The sequence below is a fragment of the Pundamilia nyererei genome, unplaced genomic scaffold (genome assembly GCF_000239375.1).
Source record: "Pundamilia nyererei isolate P.nyererei 1_Seehausen unplaced genomic scaffold, PunNye1.0 scaffold00098, whole genome shotgun sequence".
NCBI classification, from domain to species: domain Eukaryota; kingdom Metazoa; phylum Chordata; class Actinopteri; order Cichliformes; family Cichlidae; genus Pundamilia; species Pundamilia nyererei.
The window spans coordinates 1,543,382-1,560,776 of record NW_005187499.1 but is presented as its reverse complement, the minus strand read 5'-3'; the positions used below and the strand labels follow the sequence as shown (position 1 = coordinate 1,560,776).

Genomic DNA, 17,395 nt, shown 5'->3' with positions numbered 1-17,395 from the left:
GCTGCTCATTTCCTCACTCTTCTCCTCGCTTTGACATGGCAGCCAGCTGGAATTTCCAGCCCTATAACCCTCGCTATCAAAAATTCATAGAACTGGGCACGCAGATGTGTGCAAAGCGCTGAGAAGAAGCGGCAGCACACCAACTCTCCCATCACTCCCTCTCTTCCTTTCTCTAGTTTTCTGTCTCCTTTCATCTTTCCCTCGCACGATGTCTCTCTTTATGTTGCCCGCTCGTTCTCTCTCACCACATTTCTCTCACCTCACATTTCATCCCCCCCAGCTACCCCAACTCCTCTTTCATCTCTCTATCACCCCCTCTGTCACCGTGGCAATTTTCTCCTATCGTGGCAGGCATGCAACTGCTGTCCTCTCTCGCTCTCTTCCCCTCTCTCTGTCTCCCTCCTTCTCTTGTCGCTGTTTGACACTGTCAACAAGCAGGTAGAGTTGGCTGTTATTGTTGATGCCTCTGCAGAGGTTCCAGGTAATGAATAAAAGAGCGATAGAGGGAGAAGGAGAGAGAGATGACAGAGACAAAGATAGAAAAGGGGGTAAGAAAGGTGTGTGTTTGTGAGTGTGCTGGTGGTGGGGTGTTGGCAGATTCCCCTGCATTTCACGGCAGCTTGACTGTGTCACCCATGTTTATTCTCTTTGTTGGCGGAGGTGTGGCCTGCTGTTCTGTGGTTACACACACAGTTGCAAAACAACATGCAGGTGCATATGCACATCCACAGGTAATGGCAGGTTTCTACATACAGATTCACCATCAACAGAGACATAGAATATATACATAAGCAAACACCCATCCTGCACACCGAACCACAGGCGTACTTTCTAGGTATGCAACTAAGTCATCTCCGAACAAAAATAATCAGACATGAGAGAAAATAACAACTAATAACTAACTACTCACTAACCCTATTTCTTTTCTTGTGACATTGTATAGCACAAATATTTCAAAGTAAATTGGAGTACATTTCAAGTTCAAATCCTTGCATTGTTGTATTTTAGTTTAATTATATACACTGCTAAAAAAAAAACAACTAGGAAGACTCATCAGATCTCAACGGGAAAAAATCAGGATGGATATATCCATACTGATATGGACTGGATAATGTGCCAGGAACCAAAGGATGACATATTATTTGATGGAGTTGGAAATGATCAACCTACAGAGAACAACACCTCAAAAATCTAAGAGAAAAACTGAGTTTGCTGAAATTTAATTTCAGCAACTCAAAGTGATATTCCTTGGTTTGCATGGCCTCCACATGCTTTTATACATGAATCACAACCTGTAAGGGTCTGACAGTGCTCATCCTGTTCCTGCTTGCATAAAGGAGCAGATACCAGCCCTGCTGGTGAGGTTAGGGAACTCAAGGATGCAAATGTTTCCAATCACAGAAGCCTCCCACAAAGAGCTCTGTTGAAGCATAGACTGTATGTAAAAGATGTAAATGGCCTCTGAGGCATCACCAATTGTTTAGCAGCATTCTGTTGCTAAAGCCTTAATCTGAGTGCCATTTTTGGTGTTCAATGTGATCTGGCTGAGAAACCAGGAGTGACTGCACAATTATCAACTAGAGGCTTGTTGATCACCTGATTGAATATGTTTTAGGACTTACATTTACAAAACATCACAACGTAACGATGTATTCAGTGTGAACTGAAACTCCCAACTGAGGCCATAATCTCATCAGGAAAGAGCAAAAGAGCTGAAACACAGAAAGCAGGCTGAAACACACTTTTTTATGTGTGTCGGATCAATATAATTCAAGGAATCTTGTTTTAATTTGATTGAAAAATGAAAAAAAAAATGAAAAAAGCCTGGTTTATGTGGTTTACACATAAACCAGGCTTTATGTGTAAAGTTAGCCGGGTTCCTCTTTAGATACGCTGACAGTGATACACCGAGTGCTGCTGTGCACAGAATCATTTTTTAGGATATATATAAAAAGAACTACACCCTGCTTCACACGTCCTTTATAGGAACAAATACTTCCACTGCACTTTGACACGTCCATCACCCTCCCCACTCCTAGCTTCCTCTGTGCAGCTCTGCATTATATTTCACCGCTCTTATATTGCCCTTGTCTTGCTCTTACTCCTCCTTGTGCATCACTTTGTAAATTCTTCACTTCAGATAAGTGACATATAAATAAGGCTTCTTATTCTTATTACCCACCCATCCATCCATTGAAAAAGGAAATTCCTTGTCTACCAGGGCATGCTGTCAGATTAGAGGTTGTGCTCAATTCAGTTTTAGGCTCCCTTCCCTTTGTGGTCTGCCACCGTTTGTTTGAATCTGTTCGTGTGTGTGTGTCCAAGAGGGTCTGGTGAGCTAACAGGGTCTCAAAGCAAACATGACAATCCTGTCTCGCTTCGTCAACGTCAGGCTTGTCGCAAGGATTTGTGAAGCTCGGAGAAATTTATCTCTGTGTTTGGGTGAAAGTCTGAGAGACAGAGGATGGCAGAGGCAGCAGATGGGCGAGAATGATGGGGAAGGTAGACAACAAGGCGGGGGAAGAAGAGAAGAAAAAGTGGGCAATAAAAAACAAAATGAGAAAAATCAATTGAGAGCAGAGGGGTCCGTAAATGTGAGGGGGGGGGGGATCAAAATAAAGTAATGTGTCTGTATTTGAAGAATAAAAGCATTTATTTGGTATGCAACTAACCCCAGCTTTGGGCACCTTTGTCCTTATAATATTTATATGCTGACAAGTCAAACCACTGTTAATCATCTTATTGCCTGCTTCTGTGTATGAACATGATGAGTGAAAGCAGCCAAGTGAACTGAGTGCGCTGCTGATTTATAAGTCATCATAAAGGGTCGATGAGAATAGAAGAGTGATGGATGAAAGTGAATGAAAACATTATCAAGAGTCTGATAAACTGATTTGCAAGTGAGTCGCAGGTGAAATTCACAGATATTAGTTGTGTGTTAGTGTGTGCAGGGAGTCAGAACGTAACCAGAATCCACTCAGGATCACAGTACGTCATGTGATCTCACTGATTTCCTTTTTCTCTTCTTTCTCTGCAGCAGTAAGAACCCGTCATCCAAGGATGGAGCGGCCACTCCAGGAACCCCGAAGGTGAGCCCACGCTCAGTGTTTAAAGCAACACTGTGTACTGTGTGTAGGAGATAATAAATTGTATTTAGATGGAACCATATACATATTCATGTAAGCTAAAAACAAGAGGAAGATGCAGGATTAGACAAGGTTAGATTTCAAAGTATTATACCTACTTTTCAGTAGTGCAGCGTACTTTCTTTACCATCCAGCTACCAGAGTTGTTACTCAGTTTCTGTTCCTCTCTGCTGCACTAAGGGGAAATCAGCTGGACTGTCTTACATCTTATACAAACCAGCGCCAGTCTCCCTTGTCTAACGGGCAGCAGGACCAGGAGGCACTGTACTGTGATTGTTCCAATTAGAGAGTCAGAGAGAGAATGCAAGCAGAAAAAAAGACAGAAGAGATCAAACTGCAAGAAGACGAATTTATGATCCCATCAGGAAGCCTTTTCTTACTGTTTCTGTGTCTTCATCTGGCTGAGGCCTCTTTTAAAAGACTTCTGACATCTCGTATTGTCAAAAGACCCAATATAATACTCCGACTCTACTCACAACATGTGAGCGCTGTAATGACTATACAGTTCAGCTCAATTCAATTTTACTTAAATGGCACCATATCACAACAACAGTACCCTCAAGGTGCTTTATATTGTAAGGTAAAGACGCTACAATAATACAGGGAAAGTACCAGCAATCAGACGACTCCCTCTGAGTAAGCACTTGGCGATAGTGAGAAGGAAAAACTCCATTTTAACAGGAAGAACCCTCCAGCAGAACCAGGCTCATGGAGGGGCGGCCATCTGCCATGTCTGTACCATATGTAGGAGAAGAAAAGGAAAGAAATTTTTTCTCATATCGGAGAAATCATCCAAACTGCCTGATTGTGGCACTGTGTTCATTGTTGTGGCTTGGCAGGGGTTACGCAGGGTTGCATTAAACAAATTATAGTGGATTACTGTATTCACCCTGTCCGTATAAGCCAGTGTCCAATGTACTGCTGAAATATCGGTTTCCAGACCTTTATAGTGTGAACTCTCCTATTAACAGGGTGTCAACAGTTTATAAAAGTAGGATATATTAATTCATCCTTCATCAGGCGTTTGGTGCTCTGGTAAATCATTTATGTCGGTCTGCGGTGTATTCTGGATTTGTGTTTCCTAAAGATCCCTAAAGTCATCAAGTTCCTTCATTATCTCCACATTTGTTTTAGCCGCTGACTAAATACCAGGTCAAAGTCTTATAGGCCACTGCAGGAAGATGTGCACTTGGATTGCAAAAGAATATACAATTCGGGTTATTCGCTTTCATTCCCTTACACCTTTGGGTGCTGACCCGGGCTTAGAGCAGTGCTCGCAGCACTGTGGGTGGGCTTGTACTTGAGAGAGGCAGACAATGCCGGGTTGAGGGGTGAGTGCTGGCCTTCTCTTCCAGCCGTGACTGCGCATCACACTGATGTTGTTTAGTATTCAGCTGCAGGCCACGGAGAATGGAGAAGGCCAGTCTGAAGCACACGGGCCTGTTGTTGTCGTTCCCAGCTTGGTATGCATCACCCAGCTGCGTTAAACCGGAGATTAACCCCGACACATCTACTCATGTGGTACTGTGCCCACTTGCTAAGCTAAAGTGAGGGGGAAATGTGAGATATGTGTCGGACCGGACATAAATTTGTGAGATGCTGCACCACCCAGTGTGCATTTGAGCAAATTTAAGTCCTTTTCCCAAACAAATAAATAAATATGTTATCATTTACACAATGCATGTTTCTGACATTCTGACATTTCCAGTGACTCACCTAACTGTAGCCTTAAGCACAACTTTTGTTAGGAACAGACCCTTTTTTCACGTGTTGATTTAATTGGTTGGTTTAAAAGACCAGATTTTCAGGGAGATCTTCATTCATAATTTCTGTATAGAATACCGTTAAATGTCATATTGTAATGATAAAACTTAAGCATATTCCCAGAAGGCCTCAGGTAAATGATTCCTGACCTTTTAAAACCTGGATAAAAGGAGAAAAGACCACACACACACACACACAAGCATAAAAGCACCATGCATAATGTCCAATTTACTGTGGCAGCACTGGAGGTTGGTCATTTCTCACATATTATTATTAGATTACTGCTGTCAAGCACTTAAGCCTCTGCTCTGCCCCTTTCCACTTGATTAATAGGAGACGACTGTAAATACAAATATTTCATAGCTGCCTTGTAAAATAAGGCACAGGAACACATGAAAAAACAAGTACACACACACACACACACACACAGAGCTACGACTCTGTCAGAGCTAAGCCTTGTAAAAAAGTGATATTGCTTTTTTTCCCCCTTCTACCATTCACTCTTTTCCACATCTTTCTTTTACCTTCCTGTTCCTCATTCCTCAGTGGAATTCCCTGGACTCTTTTTGCCGCAGAGTGGGTTAGAAGAGGATATTGTTTTATATGTGTGTGTCTATTCCAGGGAAAGAGAGAGCATGTGAGCAAAGTGTTGTGGGACAGATTTATGGACAGGCAGCATCCCGTAATGTCAGACAGTTAAACTCCTCCTTTTCGGATATTTACCCTTCCCTCGCCTTCCCCCCTTCTCCCAATCCTCTCTTTCCAATCTCTCATTCTTCCCTAACTCCTCTTAACGTCCCATAAACATTAACTCTAATCAGTGGAAGGGATTTTATAGACAAAGTCAGGCGGGTTACAGTCGTCATCAATGACATGTCGCTCTCAGCATTTGTGGCAATAACACTCTTGAAATTTTCCAAGGGTAAGGATTCACTCTGGCTTCTTTTCCTTTTCCTGTCTAACAGATGTGTTGCAATAGTGACATGAATTTCAGAATGTAATGTTTTACTTCTTCCACAGTTTCACAGTCAGCAGTAGTAGTTTTGAACCGAGCACGTTAAACTGAGTCAGGCTGTGCTACGTCTGCACTTTATCTGCTTTCATAGAGACAAAAGCGTCTTTGCGTACCTGCTGATGCTTCAGGTCTTTTCAGGTCTCACACCTATGAAACTTCACCTCCTTCTTTTCTCCTACAAATTATTTCATTGCTTCTGCTTTTAATTGACTTCAGTTTATACACTTGAACTGCTTTCTGTCACTGGAACTCACACTTTCAGCTCAATTTGTCAGCCACACTGAGTGCTTGAACCTCAGCTGAATATTCAGCTTAGTTCAGTGATTTCATTTTAACTGCTTCTGCTAATGAACTTCTTCCACTTTTTATATTTTGATTGTCATGTCAACTCCAATTTCAGAGTGTTGGCATAAATTGCCCAGAGCTCACAACCACTCAAATAAATTCACTTCACCCCCGGCATGCTTGAGTGTTAGCTCTACAACAGTGAAATTAAATACTTTATATCCTGAGGTCTGAATTTATCGTGGAACAGCGTTACTCTTGTGTTTATCGATTATTTCCATGCAGCAGCTGTCAACCAAGGACAAGTTCGGTGCTCATGGTGCTTATGGTCCCAGAGGCAGTAACGTAGAAAGATCATCTGCATAGAAAAGACTTTTTTATTCCTCTGTGTCTTTCTAGTCCATGCTGCTGTCGGTGCACATCAAGCGTGAGGGAGAGTCTCCTGTGGTCTCGCCCCTGTCGTCAGAGGATGCCCACCACTCCGACAGATACCAGGTCACACACACATGGGCACACACACACATACACACACACACAAACAAGGGCAGCTTGAGAGAGTTATCAGATTTTCCTGATTGCTATTAATTTAGGATATTTTGGCTTTGTTCAAGTGTAATGCATCCTGTCACACATATGAATGTGTGACATGTAGATGTGTTCATTACAGCTTATCAGCTCCATATCATTGTACAGCATCAAGGCTGTAGGCTAATATATGGAGGGAATTAGTATCAAAATAGAGGTACATGGCGTATGCGGAAAAAAAATGTTTCATTTCAGTTACAAAGGAGTGTTTCGGTATAAACACAAATACCAAGCAATTTAAACACAAGCTCGCTAAATATTAAACTTTTTTTTCTTTGAAAAAATCTTTCTCAAAAACATTTCCTGTGTATGTCTAAAATATTTGTGACATTTATTTCATTATACAGATTAAAAGTGTGTGCAGATGGCTCATGTATTTGCTCCATACAGATCCACAAAGGTGTGCTACATTCAAGCACTAGCCGAAAAATCGTGCATCTGGCAATTGTTGCATGATCTGTGATGATTTCGTTATGCGCAATTGAAAAGTAAATAGAAAGAATATGATAAACATTTTTAGACAATATTTTGCAAACGAGGCTTTATGAAAGCTTAAATGATCAGATCTTTGAGACTTGAAGTGTGACTATTTTTTTTTCATGTATTTGATGATGTTAATAATTTTCCGATTTATCAGCAACTGTTCGGTATCAGCATTTATAAATGAAGAAAAGTAGTTGAGATTGCACCAGAGAGTTTGTCCACCAGAGAGTGAACCAGCTGACACGACAACCAGCTGATCCAAGCAGAGCCCAGGAGAGTGCGGATAAATAAATAAATAAACAACAATATATGAAACATGTTAGTCGATTCAGTTTCATGTTTTGTGTGTCTGAAAAAAATTTCAGCTTTTATGGGAATATGGGATATTGGTATCGCTATCAGTCTTAAAAATCCTTTACTGGTCAGGCTCTAATAGTTCATGTATGAGTGCCCAAAACTGCACAAAAATATTTTTCATTTATATATAATGAGTTATTATGAGCAGACTAATGCGCCTTTCTGACATCGACTTCTATAGGACCCCTGGCCCAGTAGACTCTGTGATGACTGGTTAACAGTGCAGCTGACCCACTGTGACAATATACTGCTTAAAAAATACATAAACAAATAGATAAGGACCTTAGACCTGAATAAGACAACCCATCAGGGTTTGCGCCACCTCCAGACTCTAATTCTATACTTTCACTGATGTTAGAATTAATTGTAGACAAAAAAAAAGCAAACCACTTTCTCAGCATTTTTTTTTTGTGTGTCTTTATTAACAATCCAGCAAATCAAGTGAATTTCTGTAACTATGACATATCACAGTACAGCTGAACATTATGGCAGATTTGGGTTTTTATGCCTCCTCAGCAGTTAAGTTGACTAACAGGCCAATCTGCTTAAATCTCAAATGTCACCATGACTGCTTTTATCTCTTAAATTCATCAAAGTTTGTTCGAGTAATTCCTCCAGCCATGATGTATCTCAGGGTTAAGTGGGCTTCCCCCCCGACACCATAAAATAAGAACTATTAAGTCCATGCAGACGTAACATCCATACGTTGAGGATGACACAGCTCATAAAGACCTTATAGCAATAAAGGAGATTTTCTCATTAAGTGAAACTGCTGAAATCACCTTATATTATACAAATGATTAAGTCAATGGTGACTCTTTTTAGCACCCTGAAAATAAAGCATAATGGCAGACTTTGCCACCTCCTCTCTGCCTGTCAGGTGGACTCACTCTGCCTCTCCGCTTCTTCTAAAAACCTGACCTATCTGCAGCATTGGCTGAGTGTATCATAATGATACGGTAGCAGAGGCGATGCGCCGCAAGTAGGCCTATAACTCAAGTGTTGGCGGGGAGGGGAGAGAAGCAGCGAGAAGAAGGTGAAGGCCTGGCTGCTTGATGACTCCCGTTGACAGAGTACGGGCTGTCGGTGAGGACTGAACCTCTGCTTGTTCACTGCTGTCCTGTCAAAGAGAGGGTATCCATAACTGCGAGTGCTTTAGTCAGCATACAGTTAAAGACATGCAGGCCATGTGGGTTTGAACCCCAGTAGACCTGAGCCAGACATTCTGCAGGAGACTGAAGTAGACTTGATAGAGAAATCATCACTTATTTAATTTCACAATGCTGTACTTTTATTGCTAAGACTATTATTTTTAATGGAGCAAGGAATTTACTAGAGGCAACATGACCCAGCTAGGACCTCAAAAGTTTCAGGTTCACTCAGATAAATGTACGATTTATCATTTCTCCCACTGATGGCAATAACCGAGTTTATTCACTCAAGTGCCTTAAATACTTTTAGATGTTGCCTTCACATACAAAAGGGAGATACAGTTCCGTTATTTGAGTTTGCATGTTATAAAAATGTGTATATTATAAAAAAGAAATATCAAAATGTAAATTTATATAATGATAAAAGTTGCAGTGACTCAAGTAATAAAACTGTTAACATCACCTGCCAATGCATCAGTATTAGCACTCTGATAATATAATAAATATCAAATATAGTGGACTGAGGCAGTCAGGAGACCAAGTTGTTACTTTTGACAATTTAATTACATTTGCTAACATTAAAGCCCCTAAGTTTCACTAACTCCAGACTTTAAAAACTCTCAAACACTATCTTCACACTTGTCTCACTCTTTTCTAGCAGCTTATATAAAGAAAAGCAGCTGCCTGTCCTTGGCCTGCATGTAAATCACCAACTTTCTCAATGGGTGAGGCGTAATGAACCTCGTTGCTTCTCCCTAGCGGCCGAGATGCGAAACGACGGGTGACGTTTCCTGACTTCCGTTTCCAGCGCGGTCACATGATCAAAACAAGCCAACATGGCGTCGAACATGAGCAATATTTGCCGAAACGGGCGCCACTTTCAATCCTTTTCCATCCGTGTGAATATGTAGACAGAGCGCTTAGTTTGCACTGATGTTCGGTGTGTGGAGGCTCCGTGTGGCACCTCGCAGACAGAGTTTTAGCGGCTGTACACGGAGCTAGCAGAAAGCTAGCAGGCATGGAGGAAGTGGAAAACAAGAGAGAAGTACGTAGGATTGTTTACAGTGCTCTCAGCATCCAAAGCAATCCCATTATAAGCAGTTATATTAGTGCTTGTAAGCATATTATAATGTTTCCTCATCATCTAATGAATGTTTGCTCTGTCTTTTTTTCCCCCTCTCTGCTTGCAGACATTTTTACGAGTTCGGGCAAACAGGCAAACGAGATTGAATGGTATGTACACAACTCTTTAGTGATTTAATATCTCTAACTATATATATGATATAACCCTGGATTGATATACTTGACGTGAATGCCCTTATTGAGACTTAATTACAGTGCTGGGACTTCTTATTGGTCCTGAGCAATCATACCGATTTACGTGGATGTTATTGATGAGCGTCAAATAAAGTAAAAATTGATCTCATAGCTGTAAAGTCACACAGCCGAATAAAAAGTTAATACAGAAGTGAGTGATGAAATGAAAATGAAAGTAAGTGATCATAAATAAATGATGACGTGTGTTACTGTAGCAGTGTAACATCAGAAGAGCTGTTCTCTGCTGTGCTGTGTGATATCATCAATTACCTGTTGTTTAATCACTTATGGCAGGTGTGTTCTTTCATTTAAAGGAACTTGTGATATTTTTGTGTATTTTAATTGGCTCTCAAGTTTTTTTCTTTGACTGCGAAGACTAGAGGTGTTCCAGAAGGGGCATCCGGGGATTTTACTGGGATGCTTTTTGCATTAGGAATTTTCCGTGGGCTCTTTGTGTTAAACGCGTCCACTCGGTGTCTTGATAAATGTACTACAGAATGCCTTCTTTCTTTTAATATGCCAAATGCATCTTGTCCCTATGGGAGAAGCTCTTTTCAGCTCTTAAAAGCGTCACTTTGGGCTTTTTATGTTTACCGCTACATTCCCAGAAGGCTGTTAAATGCAACTTAATGCTGCTCTGAGGGAATTTTATGGAATTCTCAAAGACGAAAAAAAGTCGTTTCAAAGATTTTTTTTCAAAGCTTGCAACCGGTGCTTTCTGAGCCATGTAACTGGTTACATATGTCCTTAATCTGTTTGCAAAACACAAGTTAACTATATTTACATTGTTTAAAATAAAATGCATTACATCATCACTAAAATGGAAAGAACGTTTCAGAATGTCCTACTGTTCCACTGAGCAGTGATTCTGGTTTTATAAAACTGATTATCTTTTTGGGTTAGCCATTAAAATTTAAGCACATTAGTATACTAATGAATATATTAGTGGGAAATTTCAGGCACATTATTTGGTCTGGGATCATCAAGGTCACTGAATATTCGTGCTGGTTGCTGTGGGACTGTGTGGCTGAATAACTCTCCAGATAAGCTGGCTTTGATGGTTGGTTTGTTAGCACTTAGAAAGTAAGCTAGCTTTTACCAACAACTGTTGTTTTCATTCTAGGTAAACATATATATATATAATATACTTGGAACATATTTGAACAACATGGAGGGTATCTGTTGATATACAGTCGCTGGCCACTTTATTAGGCACACCTTCCTTGTAGCAGGTTGGCCCTCTTTTGCGTTAGTCTTTTGCTCTATGCCTTAATTCTTTGCAGAATAGATTCAGAAAGGCACTGGAAACATTCTAGTACTAAGGGGGTCAAAGTCTGGCCACTGTCCTCTGATCTCTGGCATCAATGAAGAATTTTCACCCAGAGAAGCTCCGCTCACTAAATATTTACTCGTTTTCAGACTGTTTTCTTAACAGAATGGTTTCCGTATGGTTGGAAATGCCCAGCAGATTAGTTCAGTCATTTCAGTTTCTGAAATGATCACAGCAGCCCTGCCATGTTCAGAATCACTTAAATCACCTTTCTTCCTCATCCTGATACTCAGTTTGAACTTAGCGGATCGTTCGACCAGGTCAACATGCCTAAATGCATTGAGTTGGTGCCACGTGATTGGCCAATATATATAGTTGCGTTAACAAGCAGATGAACAGGTGTACCTAACACAGTGGCCGGTAATATGCTTACCGTCTTGGTTTCCAAACTTAATGCAGATCATGAAACACCTCCTTTCTTTTTATTTTTAGTCCAAGTCTATGACAAGTGTCAGTGAAGGCTTAGTTTAGAATGTGCCCTTCGCCCTCACGTGGAACCAGGAATCACGTGGGGTACAAAAGGTGGGAGTTGGGGGAGGCAGGGAGCCCTGCCAGACCTAATTAGCAGTCTTTTCCCCTCTCGATTTAACAATGCTCCTCTCAATTAGCGTCAGGGGAGAAATAGTAAGGAGGAGGAGGCCGTCTCACATTTTAACCCTCCCTCATCTTCTCCCCCTGCAGTTATGGCGTATTGCCTCGTGTCCCGCTCCTCTCCCTCCACGCCTCGCCCCACAGTCCCTCTTGGCTTCCTTTCTTTTCCCAGCCAGCTAAAAATTAATGTCCCCGCGCGCCATTTGCAGTTAAGAAAAAACGACAGAGACTCGGGGTGCAATGACGGCTGTTCTGCTCTGTTAAATTTCTAATTAAATGTGCGTGTGTGGTAGGGGGGTGGGGGGAGAAGGGACAGGAGGGAAGGGCAGGAAAAGGAAGGAAGCAAAAGGATGGAAGCAAGTCTCATAGCTATAGTGAGTAGGAAGGAGATTTAGAGTGTCACATATTAACACATGGCAGACACACAAGCTTCCTTTGAAACTCCTGTTGGCTTGTAAAGAACTGTCATACTGGTCAGGCTTGTTAAGAATCATCTGACACAAAATTCCTGAGATCTCTCCCCAAAACAGTGATGTTATCCTCAGAAACATTCGCGGAAGCTTACTTAATTTAAACCATGTACCTTCCTTTTCTCTCTCTCTGTGCTTTTCCAGCCCGTATAGGGAAGATGAAGAGGAGGAAGCCTGAGGAAGGGGGCCAGGTATGTCCGCTGTGCAGCGCCCCATTGGCTGGGAGCGAGGAGGAGATGAGTAGACATGTGGAACAATGCCTGATCCAGGTAGTACAATCTGGGCCCTGAACCCTGCCTACTGCTGGTCGGACAGCCTGTCAGCCCTTCCCTTCCAATCACTTCTCTAATTCTTGTAGATGTCACGTCAGTCCAGTAGTGCAGAAACCAACCGGTAGCAACTGTTCTTCCCCTGCCACCCCTACTGCCTCTTAACCTCCTTTACATGGTGGTGTTGCAGTCACATCATATTGGATTAACTGCCTGAATAACCAAAGCATTCAGAAAAACAGTCCAGTGGTTTAAGTATAACAGACCTTACTTTGATAGGACTTCTAGGTATACATGTGTGTAATATGGCAACTTATTTTTAGCCTGTCCAAGCAAATACTTCAATATTTTAGTAGTGCAAAATTTCTTTATTTTGAAAGTTCAGCCACTGTTAACCAGCAGCCCTGGCCTTATCTTCCCTAACCGTGGGCCAACTGGCTATGTCAAAGTTGTGCAGTCCTCGATATTAGTCGTGGCTGTCTGGACAGCTGGACCCAACCACAGCACGAGAAATGCACTGTGTTGTATTACATGAGTGTTAACTATAAGTCATCCTACTTAGATTTGCAGAGGATTTCTTTTTATAGTATTATTAATAGTTCCTTCAGAAAAGTTTGGGTGCGCACACGCAAACCACGACTATCACTACAGCTACGATCTAAATCTACAGGAAACTATGTTTAGACCTTTTAATTCTGATAAGTATTCAAGCATCAGTTGTTACAAGCAGTTTATCTGGTATGATGTGGTTGACTCCTGTGCACTTACATGTTACTCTTATTTGAACACAAATCAAATTAAGGACAATCTGGTTTTCTTTAAATTCTCAGTAGTGTTATCTTTTCCTGCCACAGATCACATCACTCCTTCTCTCCTGTAGATTCTAAACATTCTTTCCTAGAGTAGACTAGAGAAAAAACCTACTCACTACTCCTCCTGTATCTCACCTCACTGATGGCTGTCCATTACACTAAGTAGAGACACTATTACGTTGTTTTTTTTTCTTTTCTCTCCACTAGCATGCTTTGTTTATCCCGGTACTGTACCAGCTGTGTCTGTAACTGTGCACCCGAAGATGTGGTTAAAGAATTAATTATTCATTATCATAGTTGTTGAACAACAGGAACAACGAAACAAATCTGCTGACTAAGCTAAACGTCTAAATGTGGTCTAAAACTTTGACCACATGATTTAGATAAGCAGCATCTGGTCTGTGTGGTACAGCTCAGGTAAAGCATGCTGGGGAGATCTGGCCTGTTATCCACCGACCCTTAACTTTAAGAGAGGAAGCAGCGTACTGTTGAAGTCGCTAAGTGGTGCTGAGCTGTTCCACACTGATCTGTACACAGCACTATCTGTGATTAAAACGTGTCCATGTCTGTTTTTGTGCGTCAGCGCGAGGGAGCGTTAGGCGACGATGACTCTGCTGACATGGACGGAGAAAATGGGCGGGGCTTTGAGGAGTACGAGTGGGCGGGACAGAAGAGGATCAGAGCTACGGCTTTGCTGGAGGGAGGCTTCAGAGGTACACACACATACACAGACACGCACAACTCGCATTATTCAGCACTGCTTCTTATTTCACACTTACACTCACTCAAGGCCGGCTGTTTGCGCATCCTCTGGATAAGCAGTTTGTTCAGCGGTGGCGGTGTGTGTGTGCCGCACCATGATGTAGATGTCTAGCCAGCCGCTTGCTGGAACACTGAACGACCCGTCACGATTTCAGGGTCGCTTCCAGTCACAGCAGTTTGGGTCAGCACTGTTTGTCCTCTCCTCTCTGTCTCCAGCTTTGTTTCCCTGCTCATCCATCATTCACTGTGCTCATGTGCAGCGCAAGCACTGTCAGGCTGAGAGACTCGGCGGTGAATGCAGCCACGGGAGCTGTAATGCTGCCAGCGGTCCAGTGGCAGCGCTGGCTGGCCTGGGGTCAGCCCGGTTGAGCTTGGCTCGGCCCTACAAGGCCCTCTTGGCGAGGGGGAAGGAAAACACATTTAGCTGGGCAATTGACCCGCTGGTCAACGTGGTGTGCTCCTGTGTGTGCGCCCAGAAATGCAATTATAGAACTAGATGGGAGCGCTGGTCACTGGGGAATATGAGTGTGACACCACACACCTTCAGTGCTCCCACTATAGCTCTCCATCACTTTTTTCTGTCCTCCTGCTTCCATAAATTGTTTTTTTTATCTTAATTATGTCTTTTTCTCTCTGCTTTTTCACACAATTTTTTAAAATACTTCAAGGATCAAGTGTTGACAAAGTTATGGAGTGAGGCCTTTCACAGGCAGTCACAGCATAGGTGTAAGGCGCTTCATTGATTGCTTTTATTTACTAAATATTAGTGCTGTCAGTGTTAATCTCGTTAAAATGACGTTAACGCCATAACTGCATTAACGTGGCAAATTTCCGTTAACGAGTTACTGTGGATCGATCGCCCCGTGCGTGGGGCTGGATGGCGTCAACGGGTTAGGGTGTAGGGTGTATCCCGCCTCTCAGGCTATAACTGCTGGGATAGGCTCCATCCCCTCTGCAGCCCTAAACTTGGTAAGTGGAGGGAAAAACTGATTGATGGTTGTGTTCCACATAGATGCCCCATAGTGGCCTCAGTTGTGTTTATGTGTGAAACAGGAAGAAGAGAAACGCGACTCATCAGGATTTTCCCAGGTGGATCCAAAGACTCGTCGTTGCTTCTAAGAGGCTCATTCAAACTTTCTTGGCTCAGCTTCTTCTTTCATCTGTCCTGCTGCCCGTTGGCCTCCCCCTCTCCCTGTTCGATACATTGTTAAACACACACACGCTGAGCCTCACCTGCCTCCCTCCCCTTGCTGAGAGAAGAGAGGAGAGAGATCAATGTCGAAGTCTCAACTAAACCGCGACAAAGTGCAGCTCACAGGGTGGGAGGTGGTTTCCCTACCCGTCCATCCATCTCCCTGACGCTCCTTCCATCCGTCCATCTCGCTTTCACGTCGTTAAAGCGAGCAGACACAGGACCCTTCTGCCACACTCTAATAGGGCACCTTGTGATGTGACACAGATAACCGAGGTGGCCTGGGGAGAGAAACTTGAAACACACGCACACACTCGGCAGAAAGCTTAGAAGGTGGATTTAGTCTTGAAAGCTCTAAAGTGGTTCTAACACACACTGCTGAGTCCAGCGGGCTCTTGAGAGCCAGCGGCTGACTAAACGGCTATAGAGATGTTGCAGGGGGGCCTCCTCAGCTGGCGAGATGAAGAGAGGGCCTATTCCTCTGTGAAGTGCCACCATCCTTTCCTCCCTTTCAGAGCACAAGGAAGAAAGGCAGAGGGAACAGGAGCTTTTAAGGGAGGGAGGAAGGGGGAGAAAAAAAATCGAACAAGATCCGTTTATGATTCAACCCAGTGTGAGGGAAGACTTCCCTCTGTCTCGCACCAGCTTAGCAAGGTTGAAAGGACCCATATAGCACAGACAGGGATTTCTTTATCTGTCTAGTAGACTGTCTGTCTGTTTTATGGGTAAGGTACAACTTTAAGTTTGCAGTTTACAATAAAAGGTTTACTTGTAAGGGTGTGTGGTTTAGTAGAAATGCATTTTCCCTGTTATTTAATGTTTTATAATATAAAATATAATATAATAGTTCTTTCTCCAAAGATGGAGGTATTTGAAGATGTTCTGTTTTTTTCAAAACTTCCAAGCTGAATTTGAGAAGGTCTTGATCTTCTTTTGCCTGGCTTCCTCATCATTTAGGATTTCAATATGGAAATTTTAGGAAAGATGGGAGAAAATGTTGTCTCTTCAGGTAACATTTAGTCATGTACGCTTATCTGGACCTGGTCACTGGATCGGCAGCCTAAGCAGAAATGCACAGATCCCATCCATCAGCTACCTCCTCCGGCTTATCTGGTGTAACACCAAGGGGTTTCTGGGTCTGCCATCGGGCCTCTTACTGGTGGGACATGCCTGGAACACTTCACACAGGAGGCATCCAAGTCAGATGCCTGACCACCACTGCTGGCTTCAGTGTGGGGGAGCCCTTCTCTCACGACTGAACTCCTCACCCTGTGTATAAGGGAAAGGCCAGGCAACTTTCAGAGGAAGCTCTGAAGCTTCCGCAGCTTGTATCGGTGATCTTGTTCTTTCAGTCACTACCAAAGCTGGCGATCATAGGTGACAGTAGGGACGTACATTGACTGCTACCGGTCAGCTTTGCTTTTACGCTCAGCAACGATGAACTGATGCAGTGTCTGCATCACTGTAGCCCCAGTCTGTCTGCTAATGTCCCAGTCCCCTCACTGGTGAACCCCAAGATGCCCCACTTGGGGCAGCAGCTCCGATCCAGCTTCTTAATTTATTCTTGGAATACTGAGAGTAGCTTTTCATGATTCGATTCCCCTTTTATCAAGATCACACAGATCCAAGAGAAGAAAAAAAGTCTTTAAAACCTGGTGTGTACAGCAGCCGAAGTCTAAGCTTTTGGCTCGCTGGGATTAGTTGACTGACTCTGACTTCATTGGGTGTCAACCCAGATAATCATGCCATGAATATCTGTAGATGTTTCTTTTAATTGCTTTCAAATACAACATGTAAATGTTCTGTGTTTCCCCCATATGTTATTATTTGTGGGTCCCACTTTTCTTTATTCCTGTCTTTCGGGGG

General features: G+C 42.7%; 1 protein-coding gene across 4 annotated transcripts in view; it reads left to right on the top strand.

The window, feature by feature from the left end:
- Positions 1-17,395, top strand: part of rnf220a (ring finger protein 220a) — a 161,698-nt gene that overhangs the window by 124,097 nt on the left and 20,206 nt on the right. For 3 of the 4 annotated variants that reach the window (XM_005740251.2, XM_005740252.2, XM_005740250.2), the window contains exons 4-8: positions 3,038-3,089; positions 6,610-6,705; positions 9,977-10,019; positions 12,639-12,763; positions 14,159-14,288. In XM_005740251.2, the coding sequence (XP_005740308.1) occupies positions 3,038-3,089; positions 6,610-6,705; positions 9,977-10,019; positions 12,639-12,763; positions 14,159-14,288 (446 nt within the window). The remainder of the gene's footprint in view (positions 1-3,037; positions 3,090-6,609; positions 6,706-9,976; positions 10,020-12,638; positions 12,764-14,158; positions 14,289-17,395) is intronic. The other variant, XM_013912704.1, reaches the window with a different exon arrangement.